The sequence below is a fragment of the Macaca fascicularis genome, chromosome 16 (assembly GCF_037993035.2).
Source record: "Macaca fascicularis isolate 582-1 chromosome 16, T2T-MFA8v1.1".
Taxonomy (NCBI): Eukaryota; Metazoa; Chordata; class Mammalia; order Primates; family Cercopithecidae; genus Macaca; species Macaca fascicularis.
The window spans coordinates 38,324,638-38,350,064 of record NC_088390.1 but is presented as its reverse complement, the minus strand read 5'-3'; the positions used below and the strand labels follow the sequence as shown (position 1 = coordinate 38,350,064).

General features: G+C 44.2%; 2 protein-coding genes and 1 pseudogene across 11 annotated transcripts in view; 1 reads left to right on the top strand and 2 right to left on the bottom strand.

The window, feature by feature from the left end:
- ATAD5 (ATPase family AAA domain containing 5) overlaps nucleotides 1–17,618 on the bottom strand; it is a 71,556-nt gene extending 53,938 nt beyond the window's left edge. For 6 of the 9 annotated variants that reach the window (XR_010581771.1, XM_045375171.3, XM_045375175.3 and 3 more), the window contains exons 1-7: nucleotides 17,148–17,618; nucleotides 13,527–15,421; nucleotides 12,182–12,290; nucleotides 11,775–11,825; nucleotides 6,907–7,071; nucleotides 2,739–2,865; nucleotides 2,183–2,264 (exon numbers count right to left, since the gene is read on the bottom strand). Coding sequence is in view for 8 of the 9 variants with exons in the window: in XM_045375171.3 (XP_045231106.1) it covers nucleotides 2,183–2,264; nucleotides 2,739–2,865; nucleotides 6,907–7,071; nucleotides 11,775–11,825; nucleotides 12,182–12,290; nucleotides 13,527–15,421; nucleotides 17,148–17,213 (2,495 nt within the window). In the remaining variant the exon portion in view is untranslated. Of the gene's footprint in view, nucleotides 1–2,182; nucleotides 2,265–2,738; nucleotides 2,866–6,906; nucleotides 7,072–11,774; nucleotides 11,826–12,181; nucleotides 12,291–12,870; nucleotides 13,443–13,526; nucleotides 15,422–17,147 lie in introns of those variants that run through there. The other 3 variants (XM_045375173.3, XM_045375174.3, XM_065531203.2) reach the window with 2 other exon arrangements.
- A 490-nt stretch (nucleotides 17,619–18,108) lies between these two features.
- Nucleotides 18,109–19,444, bottom strand: LOC135967871 (small ribosomal subunit protein eS17-like; annotated as a pseudogene).
- Nucleotides 19,445–22,297: 2,853 nt separating this feature from the next.
- Nucleotides 22,298–25,427, top strand: part of CRLF3 (cytokine receptor like factor 3) — a 55,618-nt gene continuing 52,488 nt past the window's right edge. Inside the window, exon 1 of one of the 2 annotated variants that reach the window (XM_005583376.3) lies at nucleotides 22,298–22,519. In XM_005583376.3, coding sequence (XP_005583433.1) covers nucleotides 22,391–22,519 — 129 coding nt within the window. In that variant the 5' untranslated portion in view covers nucleotides 22,298–22,390. Of the gene's footprint in view, nucleotides 22,520–22,852; nucleotides 22,880–25,427 lie in introns of those variants that run through there. The other variant, XM_074018958.1, reaches the window with a different exon arrangement.

The window sequence follows — 25,427 nt, the reverse complement described above, 5'->3', positions numbered from 1 at the left end:
CTCTAGCCTGGGTGATAAGAGCAAAACTCCGTCAAAAAAAAAAAAAAAAAAATAGAAAATAAAACTCGAACTGTTGGCCGGGCGCAGTGGCTCACGCCTATAATTCCAGCACTTTGGGAGGCCGAGGCAGGCAGATCACAAGGTCAAGAGATCAAGACCATCCTGGCCAACATGGTGAAACCCCATCTCTACTAAAAATACAAAAATTAGCTTGGCGTGGTGGTGTGCACCTATAGTCCCAGCTACTCGGGAGGCTAAGGCAGGAGAATTGCTTGAACCCAGGAGGCAGAGGCTGCAGTGAGCCGAGATCGCGCCACTGCACTCCAGCCCGGCAACAGAGTGAGACTCCGTCTCAAAAAAACAAACAAAACAAAACAAAAAACTCAAACTGTTTACTTAAAATGGGCACATATTATTATATGGACAATATATCTGAATGAAGTTGATTTAAAAACATGTATGTGTGCACGTGTTTGTGGGTGTGTATACTATGCAAAAGCAGCCAGACACAAAAGAATACACACATGAAGTTTATCTGATGTTCTAGAATAGACAAAATTAATCTATGGTAATAGAAATCAAACTAATTGATGAAAATAGAAATCAGAAAATTTTGGTAATCTTGTGGTGATGGTAGTGGTGGAGATAATAGGAAAAAGGACACAAAATCTTTCTGAGTTAAAAGGAAGATTGTTATTTCTTGATGAGATGGACTTGTCAAAACTGCATACTTAAGATGCGTGTGCTGGGCGTGGTGGCTCATGCCTGTAATCCCAGCACTTTGGGAGGCCGAGGCAGGCAGATCACGGGGTCAGGAGATTGAGACCATCCTGGCGAACACGGTGAAGCTCCATCTCTACTAAAAATACAAAAAAATTAGCCAGGCGTGGTGGCGGGCGCCTGTAGTCCCAGCTTCTCGGGAGGCTGAGGCAGGAGAATGGCGTGAACCTGGGAGGCGGCAGAGCTTGCAGTGAGCGGAGATCGCGCCACTGCACTCCAGCCTGGGCAACAGAGCGAGACTCCGTCTCAAAAAAAAAAAAAAAAAAAAAAAAGATGCATGTTCTTAACAACATATAATTATACCTCAGTAAAACTGAAACAGAAAACAAAGATAATCTGAACTCACATTGCTGCTAGACCTGATCTTCCATCATGCCACCCAGGCACATAAACTAGAACTTACATGTCATCCTATATACCTTCCTCTCCCATACCCTCACCCCCACAAATCTCATTAATCATCAAGAGATTTTTAATTCATCTCCGAAAATCTTTTTGCATGTCATCCCTAACAACCTAGTACTTATCTCCATCATCTCACAATACCTGGACTCCTACATGCACTCTAACCCCTCTTCCATTCTATTCTTTATCCAGCAGGCCGATTAAACTTCCAAAATCCAAATCTGTTTATGTCCATATTTAAGTTTAAAACCCTTTGGCTGCTTCTTATTTGCTCTTAACATAATGATAAAATCCCTTAGCAAGGTCTCCAAGGTCCTATGTTGGCTAGCACCCACCTCTCACCCTTGCTCTCTGTGCTCCAGTCACACTAGCATTCTATCAGTTTTTGGTTATTTAGCAAGCGCCTTCCAGCTACAGGGGCTTTACACGGACAATTCTCTCTGGCTGAAACACAGTTCCTCCTCCTGATGAACTCCTGCTCATCCTTCAGATTTCAGTTCAGACGTCATTTCCTCAGTGAAGCCTTCTTTAACCAGACCAAACCTCCTCAATACGAATTATACCTCTCCTTAGCACAACTGCAATTTTTCATTTGTTGGCCCAATGAATGTTTAATCATAGACTACCTTCCATCTCCACTTAAGTCACATGAGGACAGGGAATATGTCCTGTCTTACCCCCATAATATCTCTGATACCAAAAACAGTGCCTGGTACATACTAGTAGGTATTTAAATATTTACTGAATAAAATTTATTATCAACTTTTTGTATTTTTGGTTTGCTTATTATTCTGTTTTGCCTAGCGATGGCCAAAGTATTTGCAAAAAAACAAGACATTCAAATAGCAGTGGCAGCATTGTCAATATTTTCAACTTTGAAACTGGACTTACTAGAGCTTCAAATGATAATTCACATGCTTTCTCATCAAAGTAAACGAATCAATACAAATACATTCCATAAAATATTTTGGCATTTAAAAATCTGTATTGGACTGACCTGTTTTCATCAAAACCAGGGACAGGAGCAGCTGCTTTTTGTGCTTTTCTGGCAAGAAATAAAGGAGCGACTTTCATTTTTCCTTAGAAAAACAAATACTTAGGTTAGTATCAATGTTTACCATCTCCACCTTTAGCTACTTTCTTTCTTTTTTTTTTTTTTGAGAAGGAGTCTCATTCTGTAACCCAAGCTGGAGTACAGTGCCACGATCTTGGCTCTCTGCAACCTCCGCCTCCAGGGCTCAAGCAATTCTCGTGCCTCAGCCTCCTGAGTAGCTGGAACTACAAGTACACACCACCACACCCGGCTAATTTTTTGCCTTTTAGTAGAGCAAGACTCTGTCACCAAAAAAAAAAAGAAAAAAGAAAAACTCTTCACTATATCATAACTTTACTTACTAAATAGAAATATAATACAGGTAAAATTTTATGTAAGATACTAAATTTCAATCATCAGCACATTCAGAATAATACCCCAAAACACAAAAACAAAACAAAAACCCCAAAACGTTCTAATATACATCATAAACATCATAAATGTTATTAAATCTGATTACCAGGTACATTTTTAGTGGATGTGTTGAGTTTCTTTCCTAGCACATCATTCAAACACTGAAGTTTCTTCTGATTTTTCTCTGGATGCTTTAAAGCAGTAGGACTTGAATCTATTATTATAACAGAATCCTAAGACAAAATAGGAGAAAAAATGTAATTAAATCATTTAATATCATTGAAATTTCAAAAGAATCACAGTGATAGAAATCATACAAAATATAATTAGCAGCTCCATACACCTCCCATCAGATATTATCTGATTGAAACAGAAAACACATGATAGAATAGCAGGAGTCCATGCTTACATCATACAAGCTTATATGATATCAGGGTGCGTTTATTATGACCATAGGCTTTCTTTTTTATTCTTTTTCTTTTGAGTTGGAGTCTCTGTTGCCCAGGCTGGAGTGCAGTGGCACAATCTTGGCTCACTGCAACCTCTGCCTCCCAGGTTCAAGAGATTCTCCTGCCTCAGCCTCCTGAGTAGCTGGCATGAGAGGTGCACGCCACCACACCCGGCTAATTTTTGTATTTTTAGTAGAGATGGGGTTTCGCCATGTTGGCCAGGCTGGACTCAAACTCCTCACCTCAGGTGATCCGTCCACCTTGGCCTCCCAAAGTGCTAGGATTACAGGAGTGAGCCACTGCGCCTGGCCTCATGTTTGTTTTTTGTTTTCTTTTTGAGATAGAGTCTCGCTCTGTTGCCCAGGCTGGAGTGCAGTGGCGAGATCTCAGCTCACTGCAAGCTCTGCCTCCCGGGTTCACGCCATTTTCCTGCCTCAGCCTCCCGAGCAGCTGGGATGACAGGCACTCACCACCACGCCTCGCTAATTTTTTGTATTTTCAGTAGAGATGGGGTTTCACCGTGTTAGCCAAGATGGTCTCTATCTCCTCATCTCATGATCTGCCAGCCTCAGCCTCCCAAAGCTCTGGGATTACAGGTGTGACTCATGTTTTTTTTTTAATTGAGACAGGGTCTCACTCTGCCACCCAGGGTAGAGTGCAATAACATGATCATGGCTCACTGCAGCCTCAACCTCCCGACCTCAAGCCATTCTCCCACCTCATCCACCCAAGAAGCCAGGACTACAGGCGCACACCACTAGCCTGGCTAATTTTTGTATATTTTGTAAAGCCAGGGTCTCCCTATGTTGACCAGGCTGATCTCGAACTCCTGGACTCTGGCAATCCTCCCACCTTGGCCTCCCAAAGTGCTGGGATTACAGGTGTGAGCCGCCAGGCCCAACAAGGCTTTCTTTTTTGAAAAAGCAACAAAGGTTGGGCATGGTGGCACATGCCTGCAATTCCAGCACTTTGGGAGGCTGAGGCGGGCAGATCATCTGAGGTCGGGAGTTCAAGACCAGCCTGAGAAACACGGAGAAACTTCGTCTCTACTAAAAATAGAAAATTAGCCGGGCATGACAGCACATGCCTGTAATCCCAGCTACTCGGGAGGCTGAGGCAGGAGAATCACTTGAACCCAGGAGGCAGAGGTTGCAGTGAGCCGAGATCGCGCCATTAACTCTAGCCTGAGCAACAAGAGCAAAACTCCACCTTAAAAAAAAAAAAAAAAAAAAAAAAGGCAACTAACATATGACCTGTTATTCATATGCAGAAATTTTTTAAAAAGCAACTAATAGACTGTATTCCAAATAAAACAGTTAATATGACCAAGCTATAAAAAGTCTGGTTATAGCCCTGTTGGAACTGTACATCCTAGAAATACATTAGAATGAAGTCTATTATTTTCCTGTCATCAGCATAGATTTACCGGGCACTTACCATGTGTGAGGCAACATAGAAGAAATTAGGAATATACAGACAAAACTCAAGAATTGGCATGAAATGTTACATCTGAATGCAGGGAAGAGAGGGAGAGCTAGTCCATGGGCAGATAGTTTAACTAGTTATAATACAGCATGGTGAGTGCACCATCAACATACAAAAAAATACAAAAGTACAGATCAGGAAAGAAACTATTTGTCTTGAAGGCATCAGCAAGCACATTCATTATTTTCATTATTTTATTTTATTTATTTTTATTTATTTATTATTTTGAGACAGAGTCTCACTCTGTCACCCAGGCTAGAATGCAATGGTGTGGTCTCCACTCACTGCAACCTCCGCTTCCCAGGTTCAAGTGGTTCTCCTGCCTCAGCCTCCAGAGTAGCTGGGACTACAGGCATACAAGTGCCTGCCAACACACCCAGCTAATTTTTGTATTTTTAGTAGAGATGGGATTTCAGTATATTGGCCAGGCTGGTCTTGAACTCCTGACCTTGTGATCCACCCGCCTCAGCCTCCCAAAATGCTGGGATTACAGGCGTGAGCCACCATGTCCAGCCAATTTTTAATTTTTCTTTGAGAGTCTTGCTCTGTTGCCTATGCTGGAGTGCAGTGGCACAATCTAGGCTCACTGCAACCTCTGCCTCCCGGGTTCAAGTGATTCTCCTGACTCAGCCTCCTGAGTAGCTGGGATTACAGGCTCACGCCATCACGCCCGGCTAACGTTTGTATTTTTAGTAGAGACGGGGGTTTCACCATGTTCGTCAGGCTGGTCTCAAACTCCTGACCTCGTAATCCTCCCGCCTCGGCCACTCAAGTGCTGGGATTGCAGGCGTGAGCCACTGTGCCCGGCCCATTATTTTATTTTTTTTGTTTTTTTTTTTTCTTTTTCTTTTTCTTTTATTTTTTTTTTTTTGAGACGGAGTCTCGCTCTGTCGCCCAGGCTGGAGTGCCGTGGCTGGATCTCAGCTCACTGCAAGCTCCGCCTCCCAGGTTCATGCCATTCTCCCGCCTCAGCCTCCCGAGTAGCTGGGACTACAGGCGCCCGCCACTTCGCCCGGCTACTTTTTTGTATTTTTAGTAGAGACGGGGTTTCACCGTGTTAGCCAGGATGGTCTTGATCTCCTGACCTCGTGATCCACCCGTCTCGGCCTCCCGAAGTGCTGGGATTACAGGCTTGAGCCACCGCGCCCGGCCTTTTTTTTCTTTTTATATATTCAACCAGAAGACTCTCGAATACAAGCACAGCTTTGAAGAGAAGGTGGTAAAATGTTCAGAATAGCCAAAAAGGGAAAACAACCCAAATGTCCATCAGGTGATGAATGGGATATTTGGCAACAGAAAGAAAAGAGATACTGAGGCTACAACATAAATCTTGAAAACACATCCTAAGTAATAGAAGCCAGACACAAAAAACCACGTGTTATATGGTATCATTTATATGAAATGTCCAGAACAGGCAAATCTACAGAGACAGAAGCAGATTTGTAGTTAGTTGTGGCTGGTGGAATGAGGGGATTGGGGGGTGACAAGAAGAAAAGAATCTCTTTTTGGGGAAAGTCGAAAATGTTCTAAAATTGACTATGGTAATGGATGCCCAACTCTGTCACTATACAAAAGTCACTGAATTGTACACTTTAAATGGTGAAATGCATGTATATGAATTATAGCTCAATTAAACTATTTTTTTAAAAAGAGGAGGTACTGGCAATTAGCAGGATCTCAAAGTTTAAGTAGGAATTCCTCACATAGAAGACAGTACCTGGAATGTATATTTCAAGCTGATAACAATAAAACGAATACTGTGAAAACTGCACCATTGAGGGAGAAATGAACAATTCTGTGTGACTAGAGCAAAGAGTTGTTTTGAAGAAAGGGAAGAGGGCTGGCACTCTGGTAGGCCAAGGCAGGTGGATCAACTGAGGTCAGGAGTTTGAAACCAGCTTGGCCAATCATCGCAAAACCGTGTCTCTACCAAAAATACAAAACTGGCTGGGCGTGTGGGCGTGGTGGTACACACCTGTAATCTCAGCTACTCGGGAGGCTGAGGCAGGAGAATCGCTTGAACCCAGGAGGCAGAACTTGGCAGTGAGCTGAGATCCAGCCATTGCACTCTCGCCTGGGCAACAAGAGCGAAACTCCATCTCAAAAAAAAACAAAGCGAAGAGGTAGTTCAGCCTATGAAAGATCTTGAGTGACTTAAGAAGGATTCAAACTGTATTCTGCAGACAAAAAATGCAGAAGGCTTTTAAAGTAAAACTGAAAATGATAGTGTCTCTACCACTTCAAGCTATCACACAAACCTACTTTATAACGGTTTCCTTCTCCCATTCGAAACAGCAAAATAGGAGAGAATTTATACCAACAGATATTTATAATACTTACTTCCGTTTCTGACAATTTCTTCCTTTCAGGAAGTGTCTGATGTCTAGAGGAGCGCCTTAAGGGTATCACTATTTCTTCAGTCACCTTTGACCTACTGATGTGTAAAGCTTTTGCTTTTTCAATCAACTGTTTTGCTTTCGATATGTTTTTTGAAGCATTGCTTGCCTAGACAAAAAAATTGAAATATTAATTTACATCACAGGAAAATATATTTAATAATAGAAAAAAATACAATCGCAAATCACATTAAATAATCAACAAATGGTTATTCAAATCTTACCAGGGACCTTAAATTGAAATGTGTCTAGTTATTATTAGTTTACCTTTATTTCTTACTTGAAATTATCCAGGTAAATATATTTACATGTGAGTAAAACACCCAAGAGGATGTCTGCAGTATAGACTTGGCAATCTATTTTTTAATTTTAGTCACCAAATTCAGGCAAAGTACTTTCAAATCTGAACAGTTACCCAGCCTATTATATGCATGGTTCTAGGCTGCAGACCATAAAGAAAATAGTATTATAATACACAGACCTTGGCCTCAAGGCTTTTTTTTGGGTTTTTGTTTTGTTTTGTTTTGTTTTGTTTTGTTTTAATGGAGTCTAGCTCTGCCGCCAAGGCTAGAGTGCACTGGCACGATCTCAGCTCAGCGCAACCTCCGCTTCCCGGGTTCAAGCGATTCTCCTGCCTTAGCCTCCCAAGTAGCTGGGACTACAGGTGCACGCCACCACACCCAGCTAATTTTTGCATTTTTAGTAGAGATGGGGTTTCGCCATGTTGGCCAGGCTGGTCTCAAACTCCTGACCTCAGGTGATCTGCCTGCCTCAGCCTCCCACAGTGCTGGGATTACAGGCGTAAGCCTCCACACCCAGCCTCAAGCTTCTTATATGTGATAAAGAAGAAAGAGGCCGGGCACAATGGCTCATGCCTCTAATCCCAGCACTTTGGGAGGCCAAGGTGGGTGGATCACCTGAGGTCGGGAGTTTGAGACCACCCTGGGCCAACATGGTGAAACCCCCATCTCTACTAAAAATAACAAAAATTAGCTGGGCTTGGTGGTGGGCCTCTGTAATCCCAATGACTTGGGAGGCTGAGGCAGGAAAATCGCTTGAACCTGGGAAGTTGAGGTTGCAGTGAGCCGAAATCGTACCACAGCACTCCAGCCTGGGCAACAAGAGGGAACCTCCGTCTCATAAAAAAAAAAAAAGTAGACGGCTGGGCTCGGTGGCCCATGCCCATAATCCCAACACTTTGGGAGGCCAAGGCAGACGGATCACGAGGTCAGGAGATGGAGACCATCCTGGCTGACATGGTTAAACCCTGTCTCTACTAAAAAATACAAAAAATTAGCTGAGCATGGTGGCGGGGCGTCTGTAGTCCCAGCCACTCGGGAGCCTGAGGCAAGAGAATGGCATGAACCCGGGACAGAGATCCTGGGACAGAGATCGTGCCACAGAACTCTAGTCTGGGGAACAGAGTAACACTTCATCTCAAAAAAAAAAAAAAGAAAGAGTACAAACACGTATAGCGCAATTATACAGTATACTTTATTACTGTGTCTATCATTATGTATATACATGACACATACCTATAGAGAAACAGAGACAGATAGACCAAGAAGATCTATTACATAAAAAATACAGCATAAGGCCAGGTGCAGTGGCTCATGCCTGTAATCCCAGCACTTTGGGAGGCCCAGGTGAGAAAATCACTTAAGCCCAGGAGTTCAGGACAAGCCTGGGCAATATAGCAAGACTCCGCCTCTATGAAAAATTTAAGAATTAGCCAGGCATGATGCCTGTAGTGCCAGCTACTTGGGAGTCTGAGGTGAGAGACTGGATTGCACCTGGGGAGTTGAGGTTGCAGCGAGCCATGATTATGGCACTGCACTCCAGCTTGGGCAACAGAGTAAGACTATCTCAAAAAATAACAAACAAAAAATACAACATAGTAGTTTAGAGTACAAAGAGTATTTCAGACTGAATCCTTTGGAACAAGGTTGAAAAGGTATTATGATACGGAAAAAGAGCATTAGGTAAGAATAAAGTCTGACCTTTGGGCCTAGCACTGCCATTGGTATACAATGTGACCATGTGCATTTAAATATTATCTTCCAGAGAATGTGCTTTCCATATTGAGTTCAACAAGTTTTTATGTTGGAATTGAGCATACACACACAGAAAGAGGCAGAACAGTTTACATTATGTGATCCCTTTAAAAAAAGACGATATATCAGCCAGGCGTGGTGGCTCACACCTGTAATCCCAGCACTTTGGGACGCCAAGGTGGGTGGATTACGAGGTCAGGAGATCGAGACCATGATGAAACTCCATCTCTACTAAAAATACAAAAAATTAGCTGGGCGGGGTGGCGGCGCCTGTAGTCCCAGCTACTTGGGAGGCTGAGGCAAGAGAATGGCGTGAACCCAGGAGGCGGAGCTTGCAGTGAGCCGAGATCACGCCACTGCACTCCAGCCTAGGCAACAGAGTAAGACTCTGTCTCAAAAAAAAAAACCCAAGAACCAAAAAAAAGAACAAATGATGTATCTATTTAAGCAGAGAAAAATGTCTGGAGAGAAAAAATCTAACTATTAAACTATTATCTGAAAGGATAAACAATAAGCTGTTATGAATATGGAGCTGTTAGGAGAACCAGTTTACTCTTATTCTCAGAGAAACATGAAAAATATGGCCAGGCACAGTGGCTCATGCCTGTAATACCAGCACTGTGGGAGGCCAAGGCTGGAGGATTGCTTGAGGCTAGGAGTTTGAGACCAGCCTGGGCCAAATAGCAAGAACCTGTCTCTACAAAAATAACAAATGAAAAGAAAAAAGAAACAAAAAAGAAAAATCTCACCCAGAAAATTACTAAGATTTTCTCCTAGAGCTAGTACACAAGCCTGGATAAGGCTTCAGAGAACAACAAGGGCCCTGTGGTAAGAGGTTCATTGACAGAGAATGAGATAAAATAATTGATCTAAGTAAGTTTGGATAAAGGTCCCAATTTGGGTACATTTGAGACTTCTCTTGCTGGAAAATTTACCATTAAATCCCAATTTTAAGTAGTACGTGAGGCAAACCAAGGCATAATATCTCTAAAAAAAATTAAGTTGAAGCTGTCCTCTAGAATTAAGAATAAAATATGTGGGACAAAGTTCACCACAGAGACTTTTAACCTTTAGCTGTGGTACAATCAGCTGGAATCTTGCATGTTTTCCAAAAGACTAAGGACCATATTTCTTTTTTTTTTTTTTTGAGACGGAATCTCGCTTTGTCACCCAGGCTGGAGTGCAGTAGCGCAATCTCGGCTCACTGCAAGCTCCGCCTCCCGGGTTCATGCCATTCTCCTGCCTCAGCCTCCCGGGTAGCTGGGACTACAGGCGCCCACCAATACGCCCGGCTAATTTTTTTTTTTTTTTTTTTTTTGAGACGGAGTCTCGCTCTGTCACCCAGGCTGGAGTGCAGTGGCCGGATCTCAGCTCACTGCAAGCTCCGCCTCCCGGGTTCACGCCATTCTCCTGCCTCAGCCTCCCGAGTAGCTGGGACTACAGGCGCCCACCACCTCGCCCGGCTAGTTTTTTGTATTTTTTAGTAGAGACGGGGTTTCACCGTGTTAACCAGGATGGTCTCGATCTCCCGACCTCGTGATCCGCCCGTCTCGGCCTCCCAAAGTGCTGGGATTACAGGCTTGAGCCACCGCGCCCGGCCACGCCCGGCTAATTTTTTTATTTTCAGTAGAGATGGGGTTTCACCGTGTTAGCCAGGATGGTCTCGATGTCCTGACCTGGTGATCCGCCTGCTTCGGCCTCCCAAAGTGCTGGGACTAAAGACCGTCTTTCTAACTGCTTATAGTTGTGTAACTCTAGGAAAGACACTTCCCAGAATCACAAATAAAAACACATGTTTCCTCATCCTATGAACTAACAGCAAGTTTCTTCATCTATAAAAAAGGGTTAAATAATATTTACTTTATGAGATAAATGATGTGAGTACTAAGCACACTGCCTAGAATGTGGTAAGATGCCAAAAAATGACAGCTACTAAATAGAAGCAAAGGAGATACCAATGTAGCAGTTGTTTTCACCCAAGGATTAATTCAGAGTCACCTTGGTGGCTTTTTTTGAAATATACATACCCCATGGGGAGGAGGGAGTGGGGAGGGATTGCATTCTGAGTTTTACCTGATGTAAATGACGAGTTGATGGGTGCAGCACACCAACATGGCACAAGTATACATATGTAACAAACCTGCACGTTATGCACATGTACCCTAGAACTTAAATAATAAAAAAAAAAAAAGAAAAGAAAAGAAAAGAAATACACATACCCATACGTACTCCAATTCTGCCACGGTGGGGACAAAGAGCTTATTTTGCAGAAACAACTAAACCACTCTTGTATATCTTATCTCTCCCTTTAGAGCTGTAGTTTTTCAAGTGGAAATGATTATTTTCCCCTCCAGGGAATATTTAGCAATGTCTGGACACATTTTTGGTTGTCATTATACAGGAGTTAGTTGGGTGCTACTGGTATCTTATGGATAGAGGCCAGAGTGCTGCTAAACATCCTACAATGCACAGGACAGCCCTCCACAGCAAAGAGTTATCCAGCCAAAATGTCAATAATAGCAAGGTTGAGAAACTCTGCTTTTGAGTCTCTAATCTACAGAAATAAAGGAAAAATTCAATCATGACCTACAGGCAGTGTTACAGACTGAATATATCCTCTGAAAATTCGTATGTTGGAATCAACCCACTATGTAATGGTATTAAGAGGTAGGGCCTTTAGGAGGTGATTCGGTCATGAGGGTGAAGCCCTCTCTCTACCTGTTCTCTACCATGTGAGAAAATAAGAAGACAGCCTCACCAGACACTGCATCAGCTGACGCCTTGATCCTGCATTTCTCAATCCCCGTAACTGTGAGAAATACATTTCTGTTGGTTAAGCCACTCAGTGTATGGTAATTTGTTACAGCAGCCCAAACTAAGATCGTCAGTGTTAGGGAAAATGATCACGATGTAAACTTACTAAGAAAGCTTTTTATAAATAGATTATACTCTGCCTTTATCAATTGCTTTCACCTCACAATAAGATATCTTAATTAACTAGAGGAATGGGATAATAGTGAAAAACATCATAGAGTTGTAGTTAACCAATTTATAAAATACATGAATTTTATTATGGCTCATTACTTCCAATAGTAATGTGCGGTTTTTTTGTTTGTTTTTTAAGGAAACAGAATGGCACTTATAGGACTCTACTATTTTAATTACCTTTTTAGTGTGAGAAATAAAATCTCCATCAGTTGCTTCAGATTTCTCAGATCTTTTGTTAGATTTTTTCTTAGATTTTTTGGGAGTACTAATTCTGGTGAATTTCATTCTGAAATAAAAATAAGGTATTCAGAAACATTTTCATGATTATAACATAAAGAATCTCAATTAAATATAGATAAAATAGAGCTTGTGCATCTGCATGTAATCCCAGCTACTCAGGACCCTAATATGGAAGGATTGCTTGACCCCAGGAGTTGGAGACCAGCCTGGGCAACACAGTGAGACCTTGTTTCCAGATAGACAGATAGAGATAGATAGATAGATAGATAGATAAATAGATAGATAGATAGACAGACAGACAGATAGAGATAGATAGATAGATAGATAGATAGATAGATAGATAGCTAGATAGCTAGCTAGCTAGTAGCTAAGAACCAACTAGGGCTCCAATTTCTGGAATGTTCTGAAACAGGAGAAAAAAAATAATTCCCATCAGTTTCAAACCACTGATTCAAAAGTAAGTCAAACTTGCCGGGTGCGGTGGCTCACACCTGTAAGCCCAATACTTTGGGAGGCTGAGTCAGGCAGATCACTTGAGGTCAGGAGTTCAAGACTGGCCTGACCAACATGGTAAAACCCCTTCTCTACTAAAAATACAAAAATGAGCCGGGCATGGTGGCACGCACCTGTAATCCCAGCTACTCAGGAGGCTGAGGCATGAGAATCACTTGAACCCAGAAGGTGGAGGTTGTCGTGAGCTAAGATCGTGCCACTACACTCCAGACTGGACAACAGAATGAGACTCCATCTCAAAATAAAATAAAACAAAACAAAATTAAATAAAATTAAATTAAAATTAAAACAAATTTTTAACTAAATGTGGCAAACAAAGAAGCATTTTTGAAGCTCTGTTCTTTTTCTTCAAGGCTGGGTGCGGTGGTCACAACTGTAATCCCAGCACTTTGGGAGGCCAGGAGGGTGGATTGAAGTCAGGGGTTCAAGACCAGCCTGGCCAACATGGTGAAACCCCATCTCTACTAAAAATACAAAAATTAGCTGGGTGTGGTGGCGGGTGCCTGTAGTCCCAGCTACTTGGGAGGCTGAGGCAGGAGAATTGATTGAACCTGGGAGGTGGAGGTTGCAGTGAGCTGAGATCGCCCCACTGCACTCCAGCCTGGGTGACACAGCAAGAAAAAAAAAAAGAAAAAGAAATCCTGTTATTCTTCTTATTAACAGCTGTGTTCTAGAAAAAAAAAAATATCCTCCAATACTTGAAGCATTTTTGTCCCCAGCTAATAATACATGCAGAATACTAGAACGTTAGAACAAAAACAAACCTTACCTAATAGGGCTCTCTGAATCAAAGGGTATTGTTATTAATTCCGCTGTATATAAACTATGCTTTTCTGATAAGTTGGCTGCTTTTGGAGTGGAAGCCTTTAGTGGACTACTATCTTGTACATCTTCAGAATCAATACCTCTAATGGTTTCTGCAGTAGGTGTGCTGCTAATTCTTCCAGATCTTCTGGTTGACTTGGGCGTGGAAACATTTAGCAACCTGTCTTCAGATTCAGCTTCAGAATGTGTAAGCTTAATACCTTTAACCGGTATGCTGGTTTTTCTTGATGATTTATTATTGTTACACAGAGAGGAAACCTTTAGAAGGTCATCATTTGCTCTATCTTCACAAACAAGACTTTCATTGTTAAATAAAGTGCTGCTTTTGAAAAATTCTGCTTTCCTTTGTCTTAAACTCATTCTATTGTGATACTGTTTCTCTTTTAAGAAAAAGGTTGTTTCTTTCTTTTGAGTGTTTCCCTCTCTGTTTTTGCCTGGAATAGCCCCAGTATCTAATGTTTTCTTATTCTTCTTATTTAGCTTTTTATTTTTCTCCTTTGGAAAACTTCCTTTATCAGTGTGTGCCTGTGAATTGCCATTTTTTGAAACCATTTGGATACCAGGATTTTCCATGATTTTTTTAGAATTATCATCTCTTCCTTCTTCATGTAGAGATTTTTCATTAAGGTCTTTCTGCTTATCAGAAGACTTTTTAACTCCATTTTTAAGTGCATCTGATGCTGGCTGCCTAAATGCTTTCATAAATTGCTGTCTTTCTTCTAGAGTGCATTTTGGTTTCACAGCTTCAGAACTTCCAGCTTCCAAAACAGCCAATTCTAATTCTTCCTCCTGTATAACAACATTAGATTTTCTTTTCTGAACTGTCTGTTCATTCTCAGGATCAGATAAACTATTTTCCATTTCAAATTGCTTTTGTTTCAAGAAAATTCGGGGTATTTTCCTTGTCTTTTTGAGCGGAATAGGGTGAACCTGTGCAAGAACAGTAACTGTCTTAAAGCGTACCTGCTGGGACATTTCAGAGTTTTCTGATTCACTTACATAACCACTTTTGACTATTTCTTCAACAGTTTCAGAAGGAACACAAATTGACATTGTAGAGTCTGGTATCTCTTCCACTTTATTTTCCTTGTGACTTCTTAAAAATTCCTCATATGAGACAGTTATTGTACTATCATTCAACTGGGCTGCTTCAGTTACATTATCTCTAGAGTAGCTTGTAGTATTCTCCATCTGTTTACTATCTTTACCATCTTTTTTAAGCAAATTTAGTTCCTCTGCCAAGGGTAAGCTTTCAGATAGATCTACTACATCTCTGCACTTCCTTTTTCTCAACTTTTTGAAGTCATTTTTTGTGGTCCCTTGTTTAGGATTTACTTTTTTAGAATTTTGCAGGGAGGTCATAGTATTTGGTTGACTTTTTGTATCTTTAATGTTTTCTGCAAGTACCTCTACTTGTTTCTTGTAAAGTAAAACAGAAGTACTACTCTCCACAAAAGCAGTATTTAAACTACAGTCTTCTTTGCTATCATCGCTACTAATTTCAACTGGAGCTTCATTTTCAGTTTTAATACTATTTAGTTGATGAGATAAATTAACCCTCCTTCTTTTTTTCTTAAATTCTACATTTGAGAACATTTCCAAAGGTGTCATACAGTCTTTGTTGCTGTCAACAGGTACTGATTCAGATGACTTTATCTTGCACTCTTTCCCTAATTGCGTCTTCTCATTTGTGGGTGAGGTCTTTCTAAAATAATCCAGAATATTACTAGGTTTTGGTGGAGCAAAAACCCTGTCTCTAGTCTTCCCTAGTGGTGATAAATATTTTGTAATTGTTTTGCAGGAAGATCTGTCATCATCTTTCCTTCGCTTTTTGCATGGCTAGCAATTTAAAAGGAAAAAAAGGCACTTATTTCAAGCAAGATAATACAAAATATAAATTTTAAACACGGATCTAATGGTTTACGTAATGGGATTAAAAAAAGGAAGCCTTCTTTAGGTGAAAAACGTGATACATTAGAAAGAAAACAAGCTTTAAAGTTAACCTTGGCCAGGCGTGGTGGCTCACACCTGTAATCCCAGTACTTCAGGAGGCCAAGGCAGGTGAATCACTTGAGGTCAGGAATTTGAGACCAGCCTGGCCAACGTGGTGAAACCTCATCTCTACTAAAAATACAAAAAATTAGCTGAGCGTAGTGGCGCACGCATGTAATCTCAGCTATTTGGGAGGCTGAGGCAGAAGAATCACTGAACTTGCCAGGCGGAGGTTGCAATGAGCCGAGATCCTGCCACTGCTCTCCAGACTGGGTGACAGAGCAAGACCTTGTCTCAAAAAAAAAAAAAAAAAAGAAAAAGAAATCATACGTGTATTAGAAAACGCCATTGAATTATTATTTATAAAACTGCAATTGTGGCCGGGCGCGGTGGCTCAAGCCTGTAATCCCAGCACTTTGGGAGGCCGAGACGGGCAGATCACGAGGTCAGGAGATCGAGACCATCCTGGCTAACACGGTGAAACCCCGTCTCTACTAAAAAATACAAAAAACTAGCCGGACGAGGTGGCGGGCGCCTGTAGTCCCAGCTACTCGGGAGGCTGAGGCAGGAGAATGGCGCAAACTCGGGAGGCGGAGCTTGCAGTGAGCTGAGATCTGGCCACTGCACTCCAGCCTGGGCGACAGAGCGAGACTCCGTCTCAAAATAATAATAATAATAAATAATAAATAAAACTGCAATTGTATGAAACGCAACATACAGAGGCTCCGGAGTCAGGCAAATCTAAGTTAAATGCTGGCTCTGACATTTACTGGTGTAAAATGTTAAGCAAATTACTTTTAACTTTTCCATTTACTTTTTCAAAAAAATTAACTTACTTTTAGCTACTTTTTACCTTCTTTCATTTGTAGAATACAGATAATAGACCATAGGGTTGCTATTAAGCAAAATAATGTGCATAATGTTTTTACCCTTACCATACTAAATGGTAAGTATCGTTATTATGAAATAGGGTTTCTTAGCATTAGGGCACCAAAACCAGAAACTGTAACGGAAAGATTGATAAAACAGACCACATAAAAATCAAGAACTGTGTACATCAAGTACCAGAAGACAAGCTGAGTAACTAACTGCCTTGATTTAGCAAAGGAATATCAGCATAACAACGAAGTAGACCAAAAAAAGTGGCATTCCAAGCACTGGTGGATGTATGAACTAGTTGAACTTGAAGATCTTTTTCAGAGCTAAAGTTCAGTGATTCCGTATCACGAACCCAGAACTTGACCCTGGGATCCTCTGTGACATGCCAGAAGCACAAAACATCACGTTCCACTAGCATTTCGGGATCTGGGAACTGGCCGTGTTATCTTAAGTCCCCAATTTACTGTGCCCCGCAAATATCTCACAATCCAAATGTTTATCAGGACTTGTCACGACTCGAAAAAACGACACGCTCTGGCAACCGCTGCACAAAATGTGTCACAGCTGTGGGTCCTCACAATGTCCCACCTTTCCCCTTACAGAGGGAAGGTCAGGATCACCTCCCCCCAGACCCACCTCCCAGTCCCCCAAAAGACAGAGGAAGGAACTCAACAGATCCTCGACTCAACCTCACCTCAATCTCGTAGTCCTTCACGGGAGGGGGAGCAGCTGCAGCCGCCATGGCCAGGACCCCCACCATACTCCCCGTTTCCCGGAATCCCGTCTCCTAGGACCTTACGCGGTCCAGCCCGGTCTGCCTGGAGGCCATAGAGGCTGGCCCGCTCCAGTAGGAGCAAGTTTCTGGGATTCTGCAAGTTTCTGGGAATCCGTTTAGGATTCCCCCGCGCCCACCGACAGGGAGCCGGAGCGGAGGCTGGGCCCAGATCAGCCGAGTCGAACACGGAAAGAGGCAATGAGAAAGCGCGGGCAGCGAGATCCCTGAGGCACGGCCAGTGTATGCAGGGTGCCCTCGAAACCGGCGCTCCAGGCTGAGCGCTCGGGACCGGGACCGGGCCTGGGGGGGGAAAGCAAGCGGAACGCAGATCGGACCACAGAGCTTCGGAGGGAATTCTTGTCAATTGGGTTTTCGCGCCGTCCTGAGCGCAAGGGGCGGAGTTTACTGCTGTTTCTGGAGGCTGCGCGGACGGTGAGCCGAGAGGGCCAAAATAACTCCCTTGGCGAACTCGCGGGGGGCGGAACCATCGCATGGTGGAATTGAAAGCCAACCCGGGAATTTGGAAATTTGAACTTCTGTACTATCAGTTTCACCGTTGAGGACGTGATTTCACTAAGTCACCTAGTCAGTTGTTGACAGAATTAAAATTTAGACTCTTAACGCCCTAGGCTAGTCCCTCTTTAAAGAGGAAAATGCAGAAAAAGGAAATAATTTACATTGTTACCATGTACAATAAAATGCTAATATTTGGTCGAGCCTTCTACCTCAATATACGTCTACTCAGGATCCGAAATTCGACTTTTATACCTGTAAAAGTCGAAGTACCTATTCGACTAAGGAGGCATTTCTTCTGTGGATTTCGTCCTCTGGAACAGCCGAGAAAGGCAGTCATTGCTTCATCTGGTTGGCCTGTGTTCAGTCCTCGCAGGGTGCCAGTAATTTTCTGGTTTCTAATCTCATGCACCATTTGCATTGTTTTCATGGGTTTGGTTAGCCTTTACTTTTTCTTTTTTCTTTTTTTTTTTTTCCATTGTCCCAGGTTTATTGAAAATATTACAGCATTACAGAAAGACTCAAACAGCTCCCCGAGGCGTTTTGAAATTCATCCCAACTGTAGGCTGGGTGACCTACAGGTTGGACAGACTGCCGAAGTCCAAAATCTTCTGCATTCCTTAGTGTCAGGATTCTACTTCAATGATCTCCCGATCCAGAGCTGAGACCTCGGGAACACAATTGTCTCTCCTTTCTCTCTCCTCCTCCTGCAGCTTGATGGAGATACCTCTCTCTCACTGGCCCCCTCTGAATCTGCTTTATCAGATGCGTGACATAGCCTGCTATCTTGTTGCGGGGCTTCTTGCTGAGGATAATGGCGATCTCCTCACACACGCGCTTGTGCGTATGGAAGTCTTTGCCCAGGCGAATGTAGTACTTTTCTATAATGACCGGGGCCGCCTTCTTTACTTCAAAGTTTTGATGCGAACGCGCCCCATGTTGGCGGGTCCTTGGTAAAATAGCTCTTTTTCTTTTCTTTTTTTTTACGTTAAAGTTGCAATTATATTAAATATAGCCTGTTACATTTGTTTGAGTGTATCGTTTTTGTTGTTTGTTTGAGACGGAGTCTCCCTCTGTTGCCAAGGCTGAAGTGCAGTGGCACGATCTCCGATCACTGCAATCTCTGCCTCCGGGTTCAAGCGATTCTCCTGCCTCAGCCTCCCGAGTAGCTGGGACTACAGGCGCGTGCCACCACGTGGGGCTAATTTTTGTATTGTAGTAGAGAGGGGGTTTCGCCATGTTGGCCAGGCTGGTCTCAAACTCCTGACCTCTCAACTCCTGACCGCTCAACTCGGCTTCCCAAAGTGCTGGGATAACAGGCGTGAGCCACTGCGCCCGGCACCGCCCTCCACCAGCAATTTGCTGGGCTTTTTTTTTTTTTTTTTTGAGATGGAGTCTGGCTCTGTCACCCAGGCTGGAGTGCGGTGGCACAATCTCGGCTCACTGCAACCTCCACCTCCCCGGTTCAAGCAATTCTGCCTCAGCCTCCCAAGTAGCTGGGAATACAGGTGTGTACCACCACGTCTAGCTAATTGTATTTTTAGTAGAGACAGGGTTTTGCCATCTTGGCCAGGCTGGTCTGGAACTCCTGGCCTCAGGTGATCCACCCTCCTCGGCCTCCCAAAGTGCTGAGATTACAGGGGTGAGCCACTATGCCCAGCCAATTTGCTTTTTTCATTCAACATGGTTTTTGGGTTTTTTTTTTTTTTTTTTTTTTTTGAGATGGAGTCTGGCTCTGTTGCCCAGGCTGGAGTGCAATGGCTCAATCTTGGCTCACTGCAACCTTCACCTCTCTGGTTCAAGTGATTCTCCTGCCTCAACCTCCTGAATAGCTGGGATTACAGGCTCGCACCATCATGCCTGGCTAATTTTTTTGTGTTTTTAGTAGAGACGGGTTACCATGTTGGTCAGGCTGGTCTTGAACTCCTGATCTCGATATCCACCCATCTCAGCCTCCCACAGTGCTGGGATTACAGAGGTGAGCCACCACACCCCGCCTCACTTTTTTTCAAAAGCCATTCATGATACATATAGATCTGATTCATTCCCTTTCTTTCCTGGGCATTCTATCTATGCAACACATTTTATTTATTCATTTCCTTATTATTATTATTTTTGTTGTTGTTGTTTTGTTTTTGTGTTTGAGACAGGGTCTCACTCTGTCACCAACCTGGAGTGCAGTGGCATGATCTCTGCTCACTGCAGCCTCAAACTTCCGGGCTCAAGCAGTCCTACCACTTCAGCCTCCCAAGTAGCTGGGACTACAGGAGCATGCTACCATGCCCGGCTAATTTTGTGTATTTGTAGAGAAGGGGTTTTGCCATGTTGCCCGGGTTGTATTATTATTATTTTTTTGAGACAGGGTCTCACTCTGTCGCCCAGGCTGGAGTGCAGTGACGCGATCACTGCTCACTGCAGCCTCCACATCCCTGGCTCAAGAGATCCTCCCACCTCAACCTCCCAATTTGCTGGGACCACAGGTTCGCCACCATGCCCGGCTAATTTTTGTATTTTCTGTAGAGACAGGGTTTTGCCATGTTGCCCAGGCTGGTCTGGAACTCCTCGGCTCAAGCAATCCTCCTACCTCAGCTTCTTGAGATTACAGGTGTGAGCCACCATGCCCTGCCCATAAGGTTTTATTACATATAGTCACAACTATTGTGACAGATACCTTCTGGTCTGGCAAGCCCAAGCCCAGCTTATTCACTACCATCCTTACAGACAACACTTGCCAACACCCTTCTTGGACTTGTGCCAGAATTGCTGTTCTGCTGGTCATCTCGTGGGACTCTCTCTTGGATCCCTCATTAGTCCACAAGCTTCTGGGTGGTGACACCTGGGTTTTGTTGTTTTTTGGTTGTGGTTTTTTTTGTTTTTTGTTTTGTTTTTTTTTTTTTTGAGACAGAGTCTCTCTCTGTCGCCCAGGCTGGAGTGCAGTGGCCAGATCTCAGCTCACTGCAAGCTCCACCTCCCGGGTTTACGCCATTCTCCTGCCTCAGCCTCCCAAGTAGCTGGGACTACAGGCGCCCGCCACCACGTCCGGCTAATTTTTTGTATTTTTAGTAGAGACAGGGTTTCACCATGCTAGCCAGGATGGTCTCAATCTCCTGACCTCGTGTTCCGCCCGCCTTGGCCTCCCAAAGTGCTGGGATTACAGGCGTGAGCCACTGCGCCCAGCCTGCTGTTGTTTTTTGAGACCAAGTCTCCCTTTGTTGCCCAGGTTGGAGTGCAGTGGCACAATATTGGCTCACTGCAACCTCTGCTTCCCGGTTTAAGCAATTCTCCTGCCAGAGCCCTCCAGTAGCTGGGATTACAGGCGCCCACCACCACACCCGGCTAATTTTTGTATTTTTAGTAGAGATGAGGTTTCACTAGGTTGGCCATGGCTGGTCTTGAACTTCTGACCTCAATGATCCAGCCGTCTCAACCTCCCAAAGTGCTGGGATTACAGGCGTGACCCACCGCGCCCTGCTGACATCGGGGTCTTAGTAACCTGCCCTAAGGCGTGCTCTGCTCTTAAGGAGCAGAGCTCAGAGCTCTGGCACCAGATTTGGGCTCAAATCCTGCGGCTTGGAAAAGTCGATTCGCTACTTCAAAAATTTTTTAAATTAAAAAAAAAAAAGGGGCCGGGCGCGGTGGCTCAAGCCTGTAATCCCAGCACTTTGGGAGGCCGAGACGGGTGGATCACAAGGTCAGGAGATCGAGACCATCCTGGCTAACACGGCGAAACCCCGTCTCTACTAAAAACACAAAAAATTAGCCGGGCGAGGTGGCGGCGCCTGTGGTCCCAACTACTCGGGAGGCTGAGGCAGGAGAATGGCGGGAACCCGGGAGGCGGAGCTTGCAGTGAGCTGAGATCTGGCCACTGCACTCCAGCCTGGGCGACAGAGCGAGACTCCGTCTCAAAAAAAAAAAAAAAAAAAAAAAAGGATTTTTAATTTAGAGACAGGGTTTCGCTCTGTCGCCCAGGCTGGAGTGCAGTGGCTCCATCACAGCTCACTGCAGCCTCGACCCCTGGGCTCAAGCGATCCTCCCAACTCAGCCTCCCGAGTAGCTAGCTGGGACCACAGGCGCGCTCCACTACGTGTTGCTAGTAGTAGCAGTAGTAGTAATAGCAGTAGTATTTTTGGTAAGACAGGGTTTCGCCGTGTTGCCCAGGGTAGTCTCGAACTCCAGGGCTCAAGGGATCCGCCCGCCTTGGCCTCCCAAAGTTCTGGGACTGCAGGCGTGAACCACTGGGCCGGGCCGATTCCCACCTTTATCTCCCAATTTCCTCGTCTGAGCAATGGAGATACAGGTAGGGCTGAAGGTCAGGCAAGAATGCGATGAGCTGTGAGAAGCACTTGGCCAGGTGCTGGTTATCAATCTTGCCAGGCCTCAGCACGTTTACCAAGGAGGCCCAGCCAGCCGCGCTGTGCCGCAGCACGGAAGAGGCGGGGTGAACCGCGGGGCGAGCGGCGCTGGGACCCAGACGCCACCCGTGCGAGGCGCCGCAGCGCGCCCGTCAATCAAGGTCGTCGTGGGGCGTCGTGGGGCGTGGCGGGGCGAGGCGGGGCGGTGCTTCCGCCTGCGCGAGGCCGGGCCGGGCAGCTCGGAGGCGCCCGGCGCAGTCGGGAAGCCGCGCTAGGTGTCGCCGGCCGCGCGGCCAGATGAGGGGGGCGATGGAGCTGGAGCCTGAGCTGCTGCTGCAGGAGGCCCGCGAGAATGTGGAGGCAGCGCAGAGCTACCGGCGGGAGCTGGGTCACCGGCTTGAGGGGCTGCGGGAGGCGCGGAGGCAGGTCAGAGGGCCACACCCACGGGGGCGCTGTGGGCCCGGGGGCGGCGCGGGTGCCGGGCGAGGGCAGGGAGGGCTCTGAGGGGTGGGAGTGTCCGAAAACTCTAAAGTAGGGAAGAGGCATTCATTTGAAAGGAGACCTAGTGGAGTCTGGGAACGGGGAAGGTGGGAGTTGGGGAGGTCCTAAGGGGAAGTTTTGGGGGTGGAGGGAGGGTGTAAGGAGCGTTCACTAAACTGTGGGGCAGCGATGGGAGTAGCGGTGGGGTCCGAAGTTTGGGAGAGTGAGGGACCAGAGCAGATTCCGAGGGGGTCACGCGGGTAGTGATGAGTCGGAGGAGGAGGAGACTATTCGGGAAAACCTGCGGTAGGTAGACATTGATTTTACAGAGCCTGAGGAAAAGGTGGGACAGTGACCTGGGAGACTGAAAGTGGAGACAAAATGGATATTGGAAGGGGAGGACTAAGGGGCGAGAGTGAGGGAGAGGGTAGGGATTGAGAAGCAGTAGCGTTGGCACTAAATAAATGCGGTTAATGCCTGAATAATATACGATTTTGAATGCTTTTTAAAAAATCATTTAGAGTAATCCCGTTCTAGAAGGTTTAAAATTTAAGGTGAAGGTGAAGCTATGTTGGAAGAGCAGAAGGAAAATTATTTCATTTTCCTTGAGAGAGGGAATACAAAGGTATAGGGAAATGGAAAAATAGATTTTAAGAGAGGAGTGCTGAAATGAAAAGCTAAAGATACTCTCAAGTGGTGCAGTTGTCTGTTTCACAGGGAAAGAGTTATCAAAGATACAGGAAAGTCATATGGTTTCTCTATACCCTCGAACATGTATAGGAAAAGATATAAACCGCTGCCAATTGGAGATAGGACGGATAATCTTCAGGCTACTATTAATGCAGCTGCTTAATAAGTGCTTTTTTGAGTGAGTGGGATTCCATCTGAATTTCTCTGGGTCATACTTCATATTAATCTAGATGGTCGTCTTAGCACTTCCATGCTGTATAGAACTTGAAAATGGTAGAAAAGTGCTGTGCAAACGGTGTCTTTGGATATTCTCATCATTAAGGACTCAACATGTTTTAGGTTATATATATATATTTTAAAAATATGCAAACATATATAAATATGTATATATATCTTTTATTTTTTTTGAGACAGAGTCTCGCTCTGTTGCTCAGGGTGGAGTGCAGTGGCACTATCTCGGCTCACTGCAACCTCCGCCTCCCGGGTTCAAGCGATTCTCCTGCCTCAGCCTCCCGAGTAGCTGGGATTACAGGTCTGCGCCACCACACCCGGCTAATTTTTGTATTTTTAGTAGAGACGAGGTTTCAGCAAGTTGACCAGGATGATCTTGAACTCCTGACCTCGTGATCCACCCGCCTCAGCCTCCCAAAGTGCTGGGATTACAGGCGTGAGCCACTGCGCCCGGCCGGGTTTTATGTATTTAAAAATATTTGTAAAGCCAGTGTAGGCCAGACATCATTTGTATTTTAGTAGTGAAACCGGAAGCAGAATCTAGATATGATTATGCTGATTTGGTGAATACTTTTCAAGGCCTTCCAATGCACTCATCTTTATTTCTCTGTGAAAATGTCTGCATTATTCCTTCTGCTCTTTTGAAATAGGGACTCTAGATATAAGACATTGTATAAAAAGAAAGATATTAAAATACCATCTAACATTTCAGTCAGTTAAGGTGTATTATATATGAGCATGATTATTGTTTGTGTATTAACAATTAAGAATCAGGAGAATTGACACTAAATGAGTGAGTTTACCACCTGGGAGTAATTAATTTCTCGTGATATTGGATGCATTAAAAAAAAATCATGTGATTACACCTTAGATGGTTTAGTATTCAATTTTCAAACCTATACTTTTTTCAATTTTATATCCAACAATTTAAATACAGGACATGCTTCTCTGTAGTTTAGTTTATTATAAGTTTTGTTTTGTTTTGTTTTTGAGGCCCATTGTCTTGAGCTTGAGACAGAAAACATTAAATGGACATCCATTACAATTAGGTTCCTGATGACATTGCCTTCTGACTAGACTGAGTAATAATGTAGTTCTCTTTTGTGAGTGTGAGTCTCTTTTTTTTTTTTTATTTATTTTTATTTTTATTTTTTTTGAGACGGAGTCTTGCTCTGTCACCCAGGCTGGAGTACAGTGGCCGGATCTCAGCTCACTGCAAGCTCTGTCTCCCAGGTTTATGCCATTCTCCTGCCTCAGCCTCCCGAGTAGCTGGGACTACAGGCGCCCGCCACCTCGCCCGGCTAGTTTTTTTGTATTTTGTAGTAGAGACGGGGTTTCACCGTGTTAGCCAGGATGGTCTCGATCTCCTGACCTCGTGATCCACCCGTCTCGGCCTCCCAAAGTGCTGGGATTACAGGCTTGAGCCACCGCGCCCGGCCAAGTGTGAGTCTCTTTTGGGAATGTGTTTTGTGCCAGTGGCAGTTACAACAGCATCTCTCGAAGCTAACTCTAGGGGATTGTGCATGTTTGGGTTTGTGGCATAAGTCCTCCGTGAACTTGCATTTTAAGGAAGGTCTATGGTACAAAAATATTATCAAAATAAGCAGCTGCTTTTGTTTGGTGGTTAGGATATTTTTAGGGTTCCAGTCATTTTCAGAGTAACTATGTAAAATATATGGCACTTTAGTCAAGGATTTTGCATGGGAGAAGCATGAGAAGAGCAGAGAGGAAGGGATGCCACCTGTTGTCTTTATTTTTTACTTGCTGATTTTGTATCTTTTTGGCATAAGATTTTTGTTTTTGTTTTTCTTTTGTTTTTCTTTTTTTTTGGTGGGAGTGTGGACAGGGTTTTGTTGCATTTCTCAGGCTGGTCTCCAACTCCAGGGCTCAAAAGATCCTCCCACCTCTGCCTTCCAGAGATGGAATTACAGGT